Here is a 19,562-nt window from a genome sequence, read left to right on the forward strand (position 1 = left end):
ATTATAAGGAGAAAGCAGCAGAAGACTAACTAAATCTTGCTCAAGTTGTATCAGGCTTTGGCTTATCAGACCATACCTGGAGCGCAATTCAGTGGACTGAAGTTAAAGTCCTCTGAACACGTGTTTAGTGGGGTGCTTCTCGATGGCTGCAACGGCAAAGTACACCTCGCTATCTTATGGCACATTGCCATTTTGTTGGCCTTGGGGCAATTCTCTCCACCGAGGCCGCATTAAGAGGGATTTCGTCAGCTTGCCATCAGGAAAGTCTCCTCAAAGATCGGGGCCATTATTTTATCTGGTAGCCCCAAACTCCCCCCCCCCCTCTGGCCACCGCCTTTCAGCTCCCCTGGTATTTTGACACCCCTCAATCCCCCAACCTTGGGGAGGCCCCCGGGAACCCCCCTCGACTTGCCACGGCACCCCCAGGCCCGACCCCTGGCAGTGCCAACCTAGCACTCTGATAGAGCCATCCGAGTACCCTGGCAGTGCCAAGGTGCCCAGTTCCGGGGATGCCAGGGTGCATCCTGCCCTGTCCCTGACCACCCAAGGGTCTCCAAAGGCCTGAGAGGCCTCCCAGGTGCCGCTATGACTGGTCCACGTTTGTGTGCACCAGTAGTAAATGGCGCCCTGGCGAGGTCTCCCAGACGCGGCCTGTGTGTATGGGGCGGCGAGTGAATCCAGTGTCCAGGTAGTTAAATGAGCAGTAAGGCTCATTTAAAAATGGGAGACCCAGATTGTGTATGGTGGAGAGTGTCCAGTGGCTTGTGCTCGGTGTGGAGCCCGATTTGGGGCTCGCGCCCGATTCACTTGTTGCACCCAGATCAAGGCACCCCCAGGCCCGACCCCTGGCAGGGCACAATGGGGTTGCTGAATCTCGCCCCGGAGTACTGTGTGCAGTTTTTGGTCACCATATACAGAGAAGGATATATTGTCTTGGAGGGGATACAGTGAAGATTCACTCGGTTTGTTCCTGGGGTGAGAAGGTTATCCTTTGGTGAGATATCAGCTAAATTGGGCCTACGCTTTCTTTAGAAACATGAGAGGTAATCTCATTGAAACATACAGCTCCTGAAGAGGTTTCAGTAAGAGGTGGCTTCCTATGGCAACATAATCGAGAACCTTGATCTACAGTCTCAGGATAAGGGGCTGATCATTTAGGACTGAAATGAGGAGAACTCTCTTCCCTGAAAGTCTTGTGAATCTTTGGAATTCTCTAGCCCATAGGGATGTGGATGCTTAATCATTTATATTTTAGGCCAGGATAGACAGATTTTGGTCTCTCAGAGAATCAAGGGACATGGGGAGTGGGCAGGAAATTGAGTTGAGGTAGAAGATCAGTCATGATCAGATAGAACTGCAGAGATGGCTGGAGATCCGCCATGATCATACAGAATAGCGGAGTTGTCTGGAGATCATCCATGATTGTGTGGAATGGCGGAGTTGGCTGGAGATCAATCATGGTCATATAGAATGGTGGTGTTGGCTGGAGATCAGTCATGAGCATAAAGAATGGCGGAGTTGGCTGGAGATCAGCTATGATCATGTAGAATGGCGGAGTTGGTTCGCGATAAGCCATGGTCAAAAGAAGGGCTGAGTAGGCTGGAAATCAGCTATGATCATATAGAATGGCGGAGTTGGCTGGAGATCATCCATGATCATATAGAACATAGAACATAGAACAATACAGCGCAGTACAGGCCCTTCGGCCCACGATGTTGCACCGAAACAAAAGCCATCTAACCTACACTATGCCATTATCATCCATATGTTTATCCAATAAACTTTTAAATGCCCTCATCAGCATTTAAATCAGCCACGGTCATTGAGAATGGCGGAGCTGGCTGGAAATCAGCCATGGTCATTGAGAATGCCGGAGCTGGCTGGAAATCAGCCATGGTCATTGAGAATGCCGGAGCTGGCTGGAAATCAGCCATGATCATATAGAATGGCGGAGCTGGCTGGAAATCAGCCATGGTCATAGAGAATGGTGGAGCTGGCTGGAAATCAGCCATGGTCATTGAGAATGGCGGAGTTGGCTCGAGGGCGATGTGGCCGACTGCTTTCTTACTTCTTACGTTTTTTGGTCCTGAGGTGTGGGAAGCTCTGCCCCTGCCTCAGTCTAATTATACATAGATGCCTCTCCAAAGAGTTAGAAATTTTAATATGTTTACACTGTGGAGAAGGAACAGGGGCGGGATTATCCCCTACCCGGCGGGGCGGGGTTTCCGGCGTAATGGAGTGGCGGGAACAAAGCCCTCACCTTGAGGGGCTAAGCCCACACCGGAGCGGTTTCCGCTCCACCGGCTGGCGGGAAAGGCCTTTGGCGCCAAGCCAGCCGGCGCCGAAAGGTCTTCGGCAGGCGACGCGGGTCGGCGCATGCGCGGGAGCGTCTGCGGCTGCTGACGTCATCCCCGCGCATGCGCAGGGGAGGGGGTCTCTTCCGCCTCTGCCATAGTGAAGACCGCGGGCCAGGCCACCGTGGGGGAACCCCTTGGGGCCGGATCGCTCCATGCCCCCCCCCCCCCAGGACCCCGGAGCCCACCCGCGCCGCCTTGTCCTGCCATTCACAAGGTGGTTTAATCCACGCTGGCGGGACAGGCATTCCAGCAGCGGGACTTCGGCCCATCGCGGGCCGGAGAATCGGCGGGGGCGATTCCCGCCCCCGCCGAATCTCTGGTGGCGGAGACTTCGGGACACGGCGGGGGCGGGATTCACGCCATTTCCCGGCGATTCTCTGACCCGGCGGGGGGTCGGAGAATCCCGCCCCAGTTCTTTTTTCTAAACAATTACATTAAGGCAGACTAATATTTATGTTGAACATACAGGTTCTTATAACGCAGTGTTTCTATTACACTGGCTCTACAGTCCAAGGTAATGTTTCTATTACACTGGCTCTACAGTCCAAGGTAATGTTTCTATTACACTGGCTCTTCAGTCCAAGGTAATGTTTCTATTACACTGGCTCTACAGTCCAAGGTAATGTTTCTATTACACTGGCTCTACAGTCCAAGGTAATGTTTCTATTACACTGGCTCTACAGTCCAAGGCAATGTTTCTATTACACTGGCTCTACAGTCCAAGGTAATGTTTCTATTACACTGGCTCTACAGTCCAAGGTAATGTTTCTATTACACTGGCTCTACAGTCCAAGGTAATGTTTCTATTACACTGGCTCTTCAGTCCAAGGTAATGTTTCTATTACACTGGCTCTTCAGTCCAAGGTAATGTTTCTATTACACTGGCTCTACAGTCCAAGGTAATGTTTCTATTACACTGGCTCTACAGTCCAAGGTAATTTTCTCACTTTCGTACTTTTGATGTGAATTTTCACCTGCTGGGAGTAGTTAATAGAAAATAAGTGGATAGAGTTTTTTATTATTATCTTTTAACTATAATGGACTGCAAAACATGACTGCACATACATAATTTTATCACATGTATCATTTGAAGGTGGATGCGGAAAATTTACCCTTCCGTGAGATAGATTTTTCGTTATTCATGCTTTCATGAGAAAGATTGTACACTCAAAGGAAAAATAAACTATTGAGAGGAATGCAGAATTAATTAAATAATGTCTGCCCAAAATGCCCCAAGTGTTTTGAGATTTCTTCCTGTACCTGGGAGTGATGCTTCTTTCATTGCAGCCCATGCTGATAGATTGATGCTGTTAGTTTGGCACTGAGTGTGCGACACAATTGATTTACATTGATGCTAACCTTGCCCCTTCAGAAAATGACTCGTCAGGAATCAGGCAATAAATTGCACTGGTGCAGCAGGTGTTCTTTAGAGGTTGTGGTTAAGGCATGTTCCTGGATTGGAAAGTGAGATTTTACTCCACCTCTGTGTCTTTCCTTGTCGTAACTGATGCGGAAACTGCATATCAAAACATTGGAAAAAGTTTGATTCATTTTTGACTCCATCTGTCATTCATTTTGACATGTGAAAAAAATGGTGACCAATCCTCAGATCACATGTGTAACGTTATAGTTGCCACAGTCCCAGATGACCATAGGCTGCTTTCTTCCCTTTTGAGGGGGAGAGCTGACTGGCGGTGACTTAACCTGAGGATCGCCACACCTCAGGCGAGGGGCAAGGTTGAGAAGGCGAGGCCTTCATGAATAACCTGAAGCAGTATGAAAATTGAACCCGTGCTGCTGGTCTCGCTCTGCATCACAAACCAGCTGTCTAGACCAGAACCTAAGAGCATGATAATACATGACATTCTTCAGCTCTTCAATAGGGGCATTTGGGCAGACATTATTTAATTAATTCTGCATTGCTCTCAATAGTTTTATTTTTCCTTCGAGTGTACAATCTTTCTCATGAAAGCCTGAATAACAAAAACCTATCTATTTACAGTTCTGTCATAAATACAAAGTGGACGAACGAGTAACAGGCAAGCTATTTAATGAATGTAAGGTATGTGTGATGCACATTGTCCATCGATACATTATTGAACAGGGTCTTTTGTTCTCCAACTTTAAAACAGTTTCAAGCTTCAGTTCAATGTGAGCCTACCCTATAAATGTAGCGTTGGATGCACATTGGTTGAACTTTGCAACTGTCATTAACAGTTTGTGTGCGATTCCTTAAGGAGCTGAGTTGAGGCATTCAATATGAGATTTGCCAATGGCCTTTACTATTCATTCTCAGTCTCTCAGAAATGCGATTCATGCAGTACAGGGACTGCTGTAAACCCATTTTCCCTGCAGAATGGACCTATTAACACCAAACCAGTAATTAAAAGTTGTACTTTGAAATGCCAGTTTTCTCTCACAGACTTAGTGGTGTGTTGAACAATGATTCAGTGGTCTTGGCTGACTTGTCTGGCAGATATAAGATTATGTAAGCATAACCCCAAATTCTCTGTTGGCCTGGAGGCAGAGAGAGCAATATTCTGTGGAAATGTCATTCAATGCAGTTTGTTTTGAATCTTGTGACTAGTGATTTCAATGCCATCAGATTACATGTCACAAATCATCTCTAACACTGCACTACGGGGTAGCTTTCAGATGAATGTAAAGACTTGGAGATTCAGCTTGGCATCAATTGGCCCAAATCTTCCGATCAAAGTCAGAACCCCTGATTCTGACCCAGATCAGACAAAAAAAAACTTACCCACTTACCTTTCTCCTGTTTCTCTGGGCAATCTTCCAATGGAGAATCCTTACAAACTAACGCAGCACAGCAAACTTTGGAGATGTCAGCGAAAGGGTTCCGTGCAGATGGCACACTTTTTTACAGCACTGTTTGCCTTATTCCGGTCAGTAAAATGTTTAAACGTCCAAAAGATTCTTTGAAAAACCATGGAGAGAAGGTAAGTGGCTAAAGGGGTAGTAGGGTGGGTGAGGTAAGTGGGTGAGGGAGTAGGATGGGTAAGGTGGTTGAGGGGGTGGAGTGTGTAGAGGGTGGATTGAATTAGGGGATAGAGTGGATCAGGGAGTAGGGTGGTAGCTGGGAAGGGTGGTGAGGATGGGTTAGTGGGTTGGTGATAGTTGGTGCTCAGGGGGGGCAGTTTGGAGGTGGAGGGGGCCATTGTGAGTGATTTGGCACGTCATAATTTGGCACAGCAGGTCAGAACCATCTGAACTCCCCGACTTGGAGACTTTTTCAGAAGGTTCCAGGGAGCATCAAAAGTTCAGGCTTCCTGGGTAATTCCTGTGGAGTGGGTTCGACGATCCTGAGACCGGAAGATCTGGGCCAATAATTTATTGTAACTTCAGCTTCTCCAACCAGTCTTCCACAATAACATGTGTTTATAATAGTCAAGGCAGAAAGAACAGTGATCATTGAGATCTGACTGGTTTCCATGTGAACATTAGAATTCTGCTGAAGCGAAGCAATGGACAACATAAACAGAAGAAAGGGACCCTGAATTTATTAGTACTTACTCCATTGCCAAGTTAGAAGCAGGCTGACTTGCTGCCAGGCTTCTCCCAGTGTTGATCTGCAGTTGATCTGCCTCCCGAAAGGTAAAAAGGAGTTAACCCTGGTGGTTCTCCATTGAACATATCCTCCTTCACTATTTGAACGTGCCTTCTAGTTGAAGTCTTATGGCAAAGACACAGTGTGCCCAGCAGGAACCCCCACCCCCCCCACACCCCCCAGTAAAATCTGGGAAATAAGAGCACTGGCCTGAACTGATCGTGTACATCTTAAAATGGAATACCAGTTCAGACCAGTGCTTTTATTTCCTGGTTTTTACTGCTTTTTTTTGTTCTGGGTGCTCACTTTGTACAGCTGTGTTGAAAATATGTTTGTGATTTTATTTTTAGCAAAATCATATGTTCTAAAGACTGCGTTTAGCATTTTAGAAGCACTGGAACTGAGCAAGCCTTCATGACCATATTTACAGTACCGATAGAGGTTTGTTTGGAGGAATTCTGATCGCCCTGTGTGGAATTTCAATTATAAGCCAATATCTCCCACTTTATGGTACACTGAATTAGAAAGGACGTAGGACTGATTTATTTCATCTAAATGATTAAATAGTAGACCTAATTCTTCAATTGAACAGAAGGCAAAAGTAAATGTATTTAAAATCTAAATCACGAATTGCACGTAGCTGTTGTGAACTCTTTCTTTGACTCATAGACAACAGTCAAGGTGAATGCTCCTGTTGGGAGGTAAAGGATGTTAAGTTCAACATTTGTGTACAAGTGAAAATCTCGAAGGATGAGACAATAACTAACAGAAGAAGGTTGGATGATCAATTGGAATGATTAGTGATTGGGCTACCAGACACAATGATGTGAGGCAAGAAAATATTCAATCTCAGATAGATAGGGCAACAATCTGTCAGGACCCTCTCCCCTCTCAACATACCCTCCCAGGAGATGACACACTTTTCACCCACAACATTAAAAACAGGCAATCGGCAGCAGCCCAGCTGCTGGAGACAGAGTTTGGCAACAGTACACGGACGTGATAGAAAAAAACATGCTAAAATGATAGAAAGAAAAATAGCACTTGTTGGATTAATTTGCTGTTAATTCCCCTGTGCAGCTGGATGTCATACAACCTTTTAGTCATTCAGACAACTTGATAATTAATACAAATGAAAAAGAAATTGTACCTTTTTTTAAATAAAAAAAACATTTACACAGATGTGCTAATCAAACTGAACTTTTTTTGCTGTGTCTGCTCCATCACTCAGTGTCTAATTATTATTCTCTGGGAGCTGTCAGTTTAAAAAAAACACTCCCAGGAACCACATACCCGTACAACAATATAAAGGGCAATGTTTTGAATACATTAATGCTTTGTTCAGCAGCAGATTCCACAGATTACCTTGGTCTTTCTGAGAGAGGCTCCTCTGATGCACGTTATGACTGGGTTCGAAGAAATGAACGGCAGATGGCATACAGGAGCACTGTAAAACTCTCTCACACACACACAAACACACTGCAGGTTTTACATCGACTCAAAAGGACTGAATGTACCTGAATTGTGGCCATCCCCAGTTCCTGGCCACTCAGGATCCTCCCGTTCTCCAACTTGGCGATCTGCGGATTGTCCATTTTCAGAAAGTCGGTCACCAGGTCTGTGATGTCGGCCTGCCAGTCATTGCCTAACATGTAGACGAGCTGCCCGCCTGGGTCCAAGGTTTCCGCAACAAACTGTGTAAGGACCCTCACCATAGCACGTTGGTACTGAAGAGTACAGCCTTTCCCTTTTTTCTCATCGTCATCCTCGTCATCACTGTCTCGCGTTGGCCTACCAAAAACATGGACAATTTATTTTCCTGATTTAGACCATAGCACCATAAGACATAAGAGAAGAATTAGGCCACTCGGCCCATCGAGTCTGTTCCGCCATTCAATCATGGGTGATATTTTCTCATCCCCATTCTCCTGCCTTCTCCCCATAACCCCTGATCCCCTTATTAATCAAGAACCTATCTATCTGTGTCTTAAAGCCACTCAGTGATTTGGCCTTCTTCTTCCTTCTTCCAGATCATTAATGTATATTGTGAAAAGTTGTGGTCCCAGCACAGACGCCTGAGGCATGCCACTAGTCACCGGCTGCCATCCTGAAAAGACCCCTTTATCCCCACTCTCTGCTTTCTACCAGTCAGCAATCCTCTATCCATGTCAGGATCTTACCCTTAACATCATGGGCATTTAACTTATTTAACAGTCTCCTATGTGTGGTAGTATGTATTGGGGGTCATGTGGGACTGGAAGCCCTAATGTCATTGGCTGACAGATCCCGGGTCCTGGTTGGCTGTTGACCTCAAGCTCCGCCCTGAAGGCAGAGTGTAAGAAGCCGGAGTCTTCCCCCGCAGGCCAGTTTACTATCGAGCTGCACAAATTAGCCGCCTCCAAACCCTCCACGAGGACCTCTGCCACCCGGGGGTCACTCGGTTTTACCACTTCATCAAGTCCCGCAATCTCCCATACTCTTTAGAGGAGGTCCGTACAGTCACAAGGGACTGCCACATCTGCGCGGAATGCAAGCTGCATTTTTTCAGGCCAGATGGAGCGCACCTGATTAAGGGTTCCCGCCCCTTTGAACGCCTCAGTCTCGATTTCAAAGGGCCCCTCCCCTCCACCGACCGCAACGCATATTTTCTTAATGTAGTGGACGAATACTCCCGCTTCCCTTTCGCCATTCCCTGCTCTGACATGACCGCGGCCACAGTCATTAAAGCCGTGAACAGCATCTTCACACTGTTCGGTTACCCCGCATACGTCCACAGCGACAGGGGGTCCTCTTTCATGAGTGACGAGCTGCGCCAGTTCCTGCTCAGCAAGGGCATAGCCTCAAGCAGGACGACCAGCTACAACCCCCGGGGGAACGGGCAAGTAGAAAGGGAGAACGGCACGGTCTGGAAGGCCGTCCTACTGGCCCTACGGTCCAGGGATCTCCCAGTTTCACGGTGGCAGGAGGTCCTCCCGGACGCTCTCCATTCCATCCGGTCGTTATTATGTACGAGCACTAATCAAACGCCCCACGAGCGTCTCCTTGTCTTCCCTAGGAGGTCCTCCTCTGGAACGTCGCTGCCGACCTGGCTGGCGGCCCCAGGACCCATCCTGCTCCGAAAGCATGTGCGGGCACATAAGGCAGACCCGTTGGTCGAAAGGGTTCACCTCCTCCACGCAAACCCCCAGTACGCCTATGTGGAGTACCCCGACGGCCGTCAGGACACGGTCTCCCTGCGGGATCTGGCGCCCGCCGGCAACACGCACACCCCCCCGACACCATCAACCCAACCCCCCCCCTTCCTGCCACCGCCGCACCCCGCGACCGCCCCCCTTCCCAGGAGGATCGGTCCCCCTCCCTTTTGCACCGACAGCTGAAACCGTACGGCTCCTGGAGGCGACAACACTGGTACAAGCACCACCACCACCGCCGGGGCCGAGGCGATCGACACGGACGACCAGACCGCCCGACCGACTCGTGGCGTCGATGTAACATAAATATGGACTGTTCACAAGAACATTTTGCTTTTCTTCCTATACCCTCTGTAAATAGTTGCAACAGGACGAAATTGTCCAATACTGTATTGCCATGTGAATGTTTTATCCTCCCAGGACCAGCCCTGTAAACCCTTACCACCATACGAAGCATCACCCCGCCGGGTTCATTTTTGACAAGGGGTGAATGTGGTAGTATGTATTGGGGGTCATGTGGGACTGGAAGCCCTAATGTCATTGGCTGACAGATCCCGGGTCCTGGTTGGCCGTTGACCTCAAGCTCCGCCCTGAAGGCAGAGTATAAGAAGCCGGAGTCTTCCCCCGCAGGCCAGTTTACTATCGAGCTGCTGGGGAACAGACACGCTTAATAAAGCCTCATCGACTTCACTCTATTCGTCTCATGGAGTCTTTGTGCGCTACAATATGCGGCACCTTTTCAAAGGCCTTCTGGAAATCTAAATAAATCACGTCCACTGGTTCTCCTTTGTCTACCTTCCTTGTTACCTCCTCAAAGAATTCTAACAGATTTGTCAGACACGACCTCCCTTTGACAGAGACTCAGTCCTATTTTATCATGCACTTCCAAGTACTTTGCGATCTCATCTTTAATAACAGACTTTAAAACCTTATCAATGAGTGAAGTCAGGCTAACGGGCCTACAATTTCCTGTTTTCTGCCTTCCTCCATTCTTAAACTGTGGTGTTACAGTAATACACTTCATAGCCATGCAGATATTGAAACAGGCAGCATTTAAAGGCCGCTATCTTCACCTTCAACACTGGATGAAATTATTCATTTTACAACCATTACACACTTCTTTATCAATGTGTAGTTTCAGAGTTCTTGGTTGAATATCATTTCATTGACAATATTGTTCTTGTTGTTTCTCATCCCACACCTAGTGGTGCACAAGGCAAACATTCATTTGTTCCCATAGCAAAATTTTCCCTGGGACTGATCGCTACCCTGTTGCCAGAGGCACATAGTTTGAGGGGCACCACGTCACATCAAGCACGCTGACCAGGGCTGTCTCCCACTCTTACCGCCAGCCGTTGGTGTGTTTGGAAGGATTTTGCAGGTTGACACATTCAACCTGTTGACCACGTTATGAACACACCTTCCATGGCCATCAAGTCCTGGGGTGGGACTCGAACCTGGAGCTTCTCTCTCAGAGGCAGGGGCACGACCCACTGCACCACAAGACCACCCTTAATACACTATAACACTTGATAAAAGCTCCAGGTAAAATGTGGAATGCAACAGGTATGCAGTTAATCAGTTACTGACTACCTGACAACTTTCAAAAGTATTTTATGCACATAAAAATCACAGCATATTTTGAAACAGAATGGAACAAAACTCCTCTTAAGTGGCTCCAGTTCTATCATCAGCACAATCCTGTTAGAATTGATTTGCATTCATGCTGGCGGGGGGGGGAAGAAAAACAATTTAAGTTGTAGTTTTAGTGCAAGAGTATTTGGTCCAGTAGAGGGGGATTAGAGGAGAGGGTGTAATAGCAGTACAGGGCACATAAAAGTTGCAGGTTCCTCGAGCTGAATTATTGGTTGGTTAAGCAATTGGTAATAGTATTCCAGAATTAGCCCCCAGACAGGCCATTGGTCTAATACCTGTTGACAAAGCTGTTTTAAGTACTTATTTTACTGCGGAAAAGGGCTCTTGCCGTTGATCCCACAGATCTTTTCGGCTCTTGCCGTTGATCCCACAGATGGCGAGTGCCACCTCAAGATTCCACCCAATATGTTACAGCACTCACTCACAGAGTCTCATACAAAACACAATCAAAGAAAATACAGTTCAGGAGAATAGTGCACTTTTGCAGGTTATAAGCAAAATGAATAGTTCATCATCCACGTGATTGTCTTGTTCTGGAATACACATGTTGCGGGACTGATGAATATGACGTTTAAATCCTGGGGTAAATTAGGTAAACTGAGCAGCCCAAATCCGATGCCACAGTTGTTGTCAGGATTCTCTTGAAGAGATGGGCTGTCTGCAGGTGCTTGTAATCACATCGCCAGGTGGACAGTTTGCTATTTCTCTGGACCTGAATTAGAACAGGCATGAGGACTTGGTGATGTAACAAACTCTGATTCTTAAGATATACATGTTATTGCTCTTATTGCTTCCATGTCTTTCTGCAGACTGCACTTAAATATTACAAAGGCATAAATATGACTTTCTTATCATGCAACTCCTCACAATTGTAGTTCCTTTTCAATATTGGGTTGATTAGTCGCATACTGCTTTATTGTTTAAAGACATTTATCCGGAGGGGGTTAAGACAATGATTGTTTTTGTTTCAAAAAGACCCATTCAATTCAGCAATGTCTTTTGATGAACTCAGCATATGTGTAGTTAACACATTTTCATCTGGCTGTCCTCTTTTGTCTCTGTTGTACAGTGAAGCAGTTCTTGAATACATGAGCCATATCACCTGACCTTCAGCGGCCATCTTTGCAGCACACTGTCCACTAATTTCAAAGTGTCGACATTGAATAAAGCTTGTGTCTTAAAAGTTAAGCAATTTGACATGCCTTTCCTAAGCATGACACCTATTTTACCCCAGCAACTGGCATTAGCCATAGCTCTATAAAATTACACCCTACTGCATTAGTGTCATTCTATTTTGTACACCAGTCACCTTTGTGGGCTTTATGATCTGCACAAGTTTACAATTGTGTGAAATTAGGGGAAACTTAGGGCGGCATGGTGGCTCAGTGGTTAGCACTGCTGCCTACGGTGCTGAGGACCTGGGTTCGATCCCAGCCCCAGGTCACAGTCTGTGTGACGTTTGCACATTCTCCCCGTGTCTGCAGGGTTACACCCCCACAACCCAAAGATGTGCAGTGTAGGTGGATTGGACACACTAAATTTCCCCTTGATTGGAAAAATAAATTGGCTACTCTAAATTTTTTTTAAAAATTAGGGGAAACTTCAAATTGCCAGACAATGTTTAATAGGAACCAAGTTAACTTTAGTTAACATTTAATTAAACTAATGTCAATAAAATTTGTTGTAAAGGAATCATCCAGGCTCTGCCTCCCATTTTAAAATTTGACTGCATTTCCTGTCCCCCAGGTATGAGTCATACATTCTTCATACCATTTCTATTTCCTGCTCATTCATGTCGATGGGCAGAAAATCCAGCTCTGTATCGCTTGTCATTAAAAAAAGAGACTGCCAGTATCCTAAAAACTTCTGAGATACATCAAGACACATTTTTCTGTATTTTCTTACCGCGTTCCTCCGTCATTGTGTCAGACAAACTTTGTGGAGTCTATTTTTCACCCTGCGTCATAAGATTGGTCATAGCCTTGTGCTGCTAATTATGCCTGGCTTCCATTTCCCAGTTTGTCTGCTGTCAGTTTCCAAATCCTTAGCTATATTTCTTGGCATCTCTGCTGTTGTGTGGAGATGAGAACACTTTTTCTCATCCTACTGTCTTTTGGAATTCGGAAAACTGACTGTTCATCTCAATCACCAGCCGTGGCCAGAAATTTTCCGATCATTGGGATTGACCTTTCCCGCGAGCAACGCACCCCCGCTAACGGGTTTCGCGGCAGCGGTTTCAATGGGAAATCCAATTGGCAAGCCCCGGGATGATAGAATCCCACCACCAGCAAACAGCGCACTGCCGAGTGGCACGCGACTGGGGGACTGGAGAATCCCGCCCCTGGTCTGTGATTAGAAGCCAAAAGCCTACCTTGAGCAGCAAATGCCACTTTTTGTTTCAACTGTTTTGAAAACGTCTTTCATATATATGATGGCATCAAGGAAAATTCTCGGCGCCAATGTCTTCTGATACCAAGATGGCATGTCTGTTCCCCTGTCATAATTCCTTACATAATTCCTGCAAAGATTTCTTAAAATTCATAGATTCTGTATCTGACAATATGTTTAGTATTTTATTGTTTTTTTAATTTGCTTTTGTAAATGGCCTATGGGAATCTCAGTTACATCATTGCAGTGCCATAATTGAATGTTGAGAAGCAACATGATGCATCACCTGATAGTGTGGTGATATAACATGGACCAAATTTGCATTTACACTGTTTTGAGAACATTGCTGGCAATAAATTCTCTAACAAGCTAACTGGGTAAAGCAGAATTTCCTATGTGGAACGTCTAAGCATGAATATTAAAATACTTGTGTTTCAAAACACTTCAGTCTTTTAAACAATAGCCAAACACACCACAGGATTTTATGTTAGAAAACAGCCACATTTTTATTAGCTCTTTTCCAACATTAACAACATATGCCAAGGTAGCCTGGGCATCGCTTGTAAAGTTAGCTCTTGCACCGGCATTGCATATACTGCAGCCTGTGAGGCGACGAAACACTGAGATTTAGCTCCTGCACGTCGCCCCACATGTGCAAAACACATGTGTGGCATTGCTTTTTTAAAAATTGAATCTTTATTTTTGTCACAAGTAGACTTACATTCACACTGCAATGAAGTTACTGTGAAAATCCCCTTGTCGCCACACTCCAGCACCTGTTCGGGTACACTAAGGGAGAATTCAGAATGTCCAATTCACCTAACAGCACTTCTTTCATGACTTGTGGGAGGAAACCGGAGCACCCGGTGGAAACCCATGCAGTCATGGGGAGAAGGTGTAGACGCCGCACAGACAGTGACCCAAGCCGGGAATGGAACCTGGGACCGGGCGCTGTGAAGCTGCAGTGCTAACCACTGTGCTACCGTGCTGCCCATTATTGCAGTTATGCTGTGATTCTTGTGTTGGTGTGAAGCATGAACCACGTCACGATGCTTTAAAGTTATGCAGCATAACTACAGTATGAGAATTAGGATTTAACCTGACAGAAATTGGTGGCTTAAATCATGAAGGACAGGGTGCTGAGAAGGTAAACCCAGGAGTTTTCAAAGTAACTTCGTATACAAAAGAGATTTTCCACAGGGTTAAAGTGACGCTGCCAAATTTTCTGGTACTGAGAATTTGAATCAATTGATTGTATCTCATCATTTAGCAAGTTTGTGCCTCCTACTGCTCTGTTCAATTCCCTTTTTACTGGCACAATCCCACATTTTTCCCCCCACACAAGTTCTGATTCATAGGATAAAGATTTCTTGCTGTCAAATTTGAAAGTTTCAAAGTTGGTTGACATTTTCCATTACTAAAATCACACATTTTAAATGGGGAAATATGGCTGGATTTCCATCAGAATTAATCTTTTAATTTTATTTGCTCATTTCTCGAGTCCTCACTTGGAAACAATAAGTGGCATGCGTACTGAAGGCAGGAAGTTCACATTGGACGAAATATTGTCCTGATATTTCTGCACTGTTTGCAAGGCAACTTGTACACTTCATAGAACATAGAACAGTACAGCACAGTACAGGTCCTTCAGCCCACGATGTTGTGCCGACCATTTATCCTAATCTAAGATCAACCTAACCTACACCCCTTCAATTTACTGCTGTCCATGTGCCTGTCCAAGAGTCGCTTAAATGTCCCTAATGACTCTGACTCCACCACCTCTGCTGGCAGTGCATTCCACACACCCACCACTCTCTGTGTAAAGAATCTACCTCTGGTATCTCCCCCTATACCTTCCTCCAATCACCTTAGAATTATGTCCCCTCATGACAGCCATTTCCACCCTGGGGAAAAGTCTCTGGCTATCCACTCTATCCATGCCTCTCATCACCTTGTACACCTCTATCAAGTCATCTCTCTGCCTTCTTTGCTCCAGTGAGAAAAGCTCTAGCTCCCTCAACCTTTCTTCATAAGACATGCCTTCCAGTCCAGGCAGCATCCTGGTAAATCTCTGTACCCTCTCCAAAGCATCCACATCCTTCCTATAATGAGGTGACCAGAACTGGACACAATATTCCAAGTGTGGTCTAACGAGGATTTATAAAGCTGCAGCAAAACCTCACGGCTCTTAAACTCAATCCCCCTGCTAATGAAAGCAAACACACCATACGCCTTCTTAACAACCCTATCAACCTGGGTGGCAACTTTGAGGGATTTATGTGCGTGGACCCCAAGATCTCTCTGTTCCTCCACACTTCCAAGAATCCTGCCTTTAACCCAGTATTCAGCATTCAAATTCGATCTTCCAAAATGAATCACTTCACATTTATCAAGGTTGAACTCCATCTGCCACTTCTCAGCCCAGCTCTGCATCCTGTCAATGTCTTGTTGTAACCTGCAACAACCCTCAACACTATCTACAACTCCCCCAACCTTCGTGTCATCGGCAAACTTACTAACCCACCCTTCCCACTTCCTCATCCATGTCATTTATAAAAACCACAAAGGGCAGAGGTCCCAGAACAGATCCTTGCGGGACACCACTGGTCACCGACCTCCAGGTGGAATACTTTCCATCCACTACCATTCGCTGTCTTCTTTCAGCCAGTCAATTCTGGATCCAGACAGCCAAATTTCCCTGTATCCCAGGTAACTTTCTGAATGAGCCTACCATGGGGAACCTTATCAAATAGAACATAGAACATTACAGCGCAGTACAGGCCCTTTGGCCCTCGATGTTGCGCCGACCTGTGAAACCATTCTAAAGCCCATCTACACTATTCCCTTATTGTCCATATGTCTATCCAATGACCATTTGAATGTCCTTAGTGTTGGCGAGTCCACTACTGTTGCAGGCAGGGCATTCCACGCCCTTACTACTCTCTGAGTAAAGAACCTACCTCTGACATCTGTCTTATATCTATCTCCCCTCAATTTAAAGGTATGTCCCCTCGTGATAGACATCACCATCTGAGGAAAAAGGCTCTCACTGTCCACCCTATCCAATCATCTGATCATCTTGTATGCCTCAATTAAGTCACCTCTTAACCTTCTTCTCTCTAACGAAAACAGCCTCAAGTCCCTCAGCCTTTCCTCATAAGATCTTCCCTCCATACCAGGCAACATTCTGGTAAATCTGCTCTGCACCCTTTCCAATGCTTCCACATCCTTCCTATAATGCGGCGACCAGAACTGCACGCAATACTCCAAATGCGGCCGCACCAGAGTGTTGTATAGCTGCAACATGACCTCATGGCACCGAAACTCAATCCCTCTACCAATAAAAGCTAACACACCATATGCCTTCTTAACAACCCTCTCAACCTGGGTGGCAACTTTCAGGGATCTATGTACATGGACACCGAGATCTCTCTGCTCATCCACACTGCCAAGAATCTTACCATTAGCCCAGTACTCAGTCTTCCTGTTATTCCTTCCAAAATGAATCACCTCACACTTTTCTGCATTAAGCTCCATTTGCCACCTCTCAGCCCAGCGCTGCAGCTTATCTATGTCCCTCTGTAACTTGTAACATCCTTCCCCACTGTCCACAACTCCACCAACTTTAGTGTCATCTGCAAATTTACTCACCCATCCTTCGACGCCCTCCTCCAGGTCATTTATAAAAATGACAAACAGCAGTGGCCCCAAAACAGATCCTTGTGGTACACCACTAGTAACTGGACTCCAGTCTGAACATTTCCCATCAACCACCATCCTTTGTCTTCTTCCAGCTAGCCAATTTCTGATCCAAACTGCTAAATCACCCTGAATCCCATGCCTCCGTATTTTCTGCAGTAGCCTACCATGGGGAACCTTATCAAATGCTTTACTGAAATCCATTTACACCACAACAACTGCTTTACCCTCATCCACCTGTTTGGTCACCTTCTCAAAGAACTCTATAAGGTTTGTGCGGCACGACCTACCCTTCACAAAACCGTGTTGACTATCTCTAATCAAATTATTCCTTTCCAGATGATTATACATCCTATCGCCTATCAACCTTTCCAAGATTTTTCCCACAACAGAAGTAAGGCTCACTGGTCTATAGTTACCGGGGTTATCTCTACTCCCCTTCTTGAACAAGGGGACAACAGTTGCTCTCCTCCAGTCTTCTGGCACCATTCCTGTAGACAAAGATGACTTAAAGATCAAAGCCAAAGGCTCAGCAATCTCCTCCCTAGCTTCCCAGAGAATCCTAGGATAAATCCCATCCGGCCCAGGTGACTTATCTATTTTCACACTTTCCAGAATTGCTAACACCTCCTCCTTATGAACCTCAAGCCCTTCTAGTCTAGTAGCCTGAATCTCAGTATTCTCCTCAACAACATTGTCTTTTTCCTGTGTGAATACTGACGAAAAATATTCATTTAGCACCTCTCCTATCTCCTTGGACTCCAAGCACAACTTCCCACTACTGTCCTTGACAGGCCCTACTCTTACCCTAGTCATTCTTTTATTCCTGACATATCTATAGAAAGCTTTAGGGTTATCCTTGATCCTACCTGCCAAAGACTTCTCATGTCCCCTCCTGGCTCTTCTTAGCTCTCTCTTTAGGTCCTTCCTAGCTAACGTGTAACTCTCGAGCGCCCTAACTGAACCTTCATGTCTCATCTTTACATAGGTTTCCTTCTTCCTCTTGACAAGTGTTTCGACTGCTTTAGTAAACCACGGTTCCCTCACTCGACCACTTCCTCCCTGCCTGACAGGTACATCGTTATCAAGGACACGCAGTAGCTGTTCCTTGAACAAGCTCCACATTTCCATTGTGCCCATCCCCTGCAGTTTTCCTCTCCATCCGATGTATCCTAAGTCTTGCCTCATCGCATCATAATTGCCTTTCCCCCAGATGTAACTCTTGCCCTGAGGTATATACCTATCCCTTTCTATCACTAAAGTAAACGTAATCGAATTGTGGTCACTATCACCTACCTCCAAATCTAACACCTGTCCTGGTTCATTACCCAGTACCAAATCCAATATGGCCTCACCTCTCGTTGGCCTATCTACATACTGTGTCAGGAAACCCTCCTGCACACATTGGACAAAAACGGACCCATCTAATGTGCTCGAACTATAGCGTTTCCAGTCAATATTTGGAAAGTTAAAGTCCCCCATAACAACTACCCTGTTGCTTTCGCTCCTATCCAGAATCATCCTTGCAATCCTCTCCTCTACATCTCTGGAACTTTTCGGAGGCCTATAGAAAACCCCTAACAGGGTGACCTCTCCTTTCCTGTTTCTAACCTCAGCCCATACTACCTCTGTAGACGAGTCCTCATCAAACGTCCTTTCTGCCACCGTAATACTGTCCTCATAGAATGTACAGTGCAGAAGGAGGCCATTCGGCCCATCGAGTCTGCACCGGCTCTTGGAAAGAGCACCCTGCCCAAGGTCAACACCTCCATCCTATCCCCATAACCCAGTAACCCCACCCAACACTAAGGGCAATTTTGGACACTAAGGGCAATTTATCATGGCCAATCCACCTAACCTGCACACCTTTGGACTGTGGGAGGAAACCGGAGCACCCGGAGGAAACCCACGCACACACGGGAGGATGTGCAGACTCCGCACAGACAGTGACCCAAGCCGGCATCGAACCTAGGATCCTGGAGCTGTGAAGCAATTGTACTATCCACAATGCTACCGTGCTGCCCTGTTAGTCCTTGACTAACAATGCCACCCCTCCCCCTCTTTTACCACCTTACCTGAGCTAACTGAAATATCTAAATCCCGGCACCTGCAACAACCATTCCTGTCCCTGCTCTATCCATGTCTCCGAAATGGCCACAACATCGAAGTCCCAGGTACCAACCCATGCCGCAAGTTCACCCACCTTATTCCGGATGCTCCTGGCATTGAAGAAGACACACTTTAAACCACCTTCCTGCCTGCCGGTACACTCCTGCAACTTTGAAACCCTACTCATGACCTCACTACTCTCAACCTCCTGTGTACTGGAGCTACAATTCAGGTTCCCAAGCCACTGCTGAACTAGTTTAAACCCTCCCGAAGAGCATTAGCAAATTTCCCCCCCAGAATATTGGTACCCCTCTGGTCCAGGTGCAGACCATCCCGTTTGTAGAGGTCCCACCGACCCCAGAATGAGCCCCAATTATCCAGAAATCTGAAACCCTCCCTCCTGCACCATCCCTATAGCCACGTGTTCAACTCCTCTCTCTCCCTATTCCTCGACTCGCTATCACGTGGCACCGGTAACAACCCAGAGATAATAATTCTGTTTGTCCTAGATCTAAGTTTCCACCCGAGCTCCCTGAATTCCTGCCTTACATCCCCATCCCTTTTCCTACCTATGTCGTTGGTACCTATGTGGAC

General features: G+C 46.2%; 1 protein-coding gene across 1 annotated transcript in view; it reads right to left on the bottom strand.

The window, feature by feature from the left end:
- LOC140408502 (transmembrane protein 132C-like) overlaps nucleotides 1-19,562 on the bottom strand; it is a 1,621,914-nt gene that overhangs the window by 46,998 nt on the left and 1,555,354 nt on the right. The window contains exon 7 of the mRNA XM_072495783.1: nucleotides 7,443-7,716. Coding sequence (XP_072351884.1) covers nucleotides 7,443-7,716 — 274 coding nt within the window. The remainder of the gene's footprint in view (nucleotides 1-7,442; nucleotides 7,717-19,562) is intronic.

Source organism: Scyliorhinus torazame, chromosome 1 (genome assembly GCF_047496885.1).
Source record: "Scyliorhinus torazame isolate Kashiwa2021f chromosome 1, sScyTor2.1, whole genome shotgun sequence".
NCBI classification, from domain to species: Eukaryota; Metazoa; Chordata; class Chondrichthyes; order Carcharhiniformes; family Scyliorhinidae; genus Scyliorhinus; species Scyliorhinus torazame.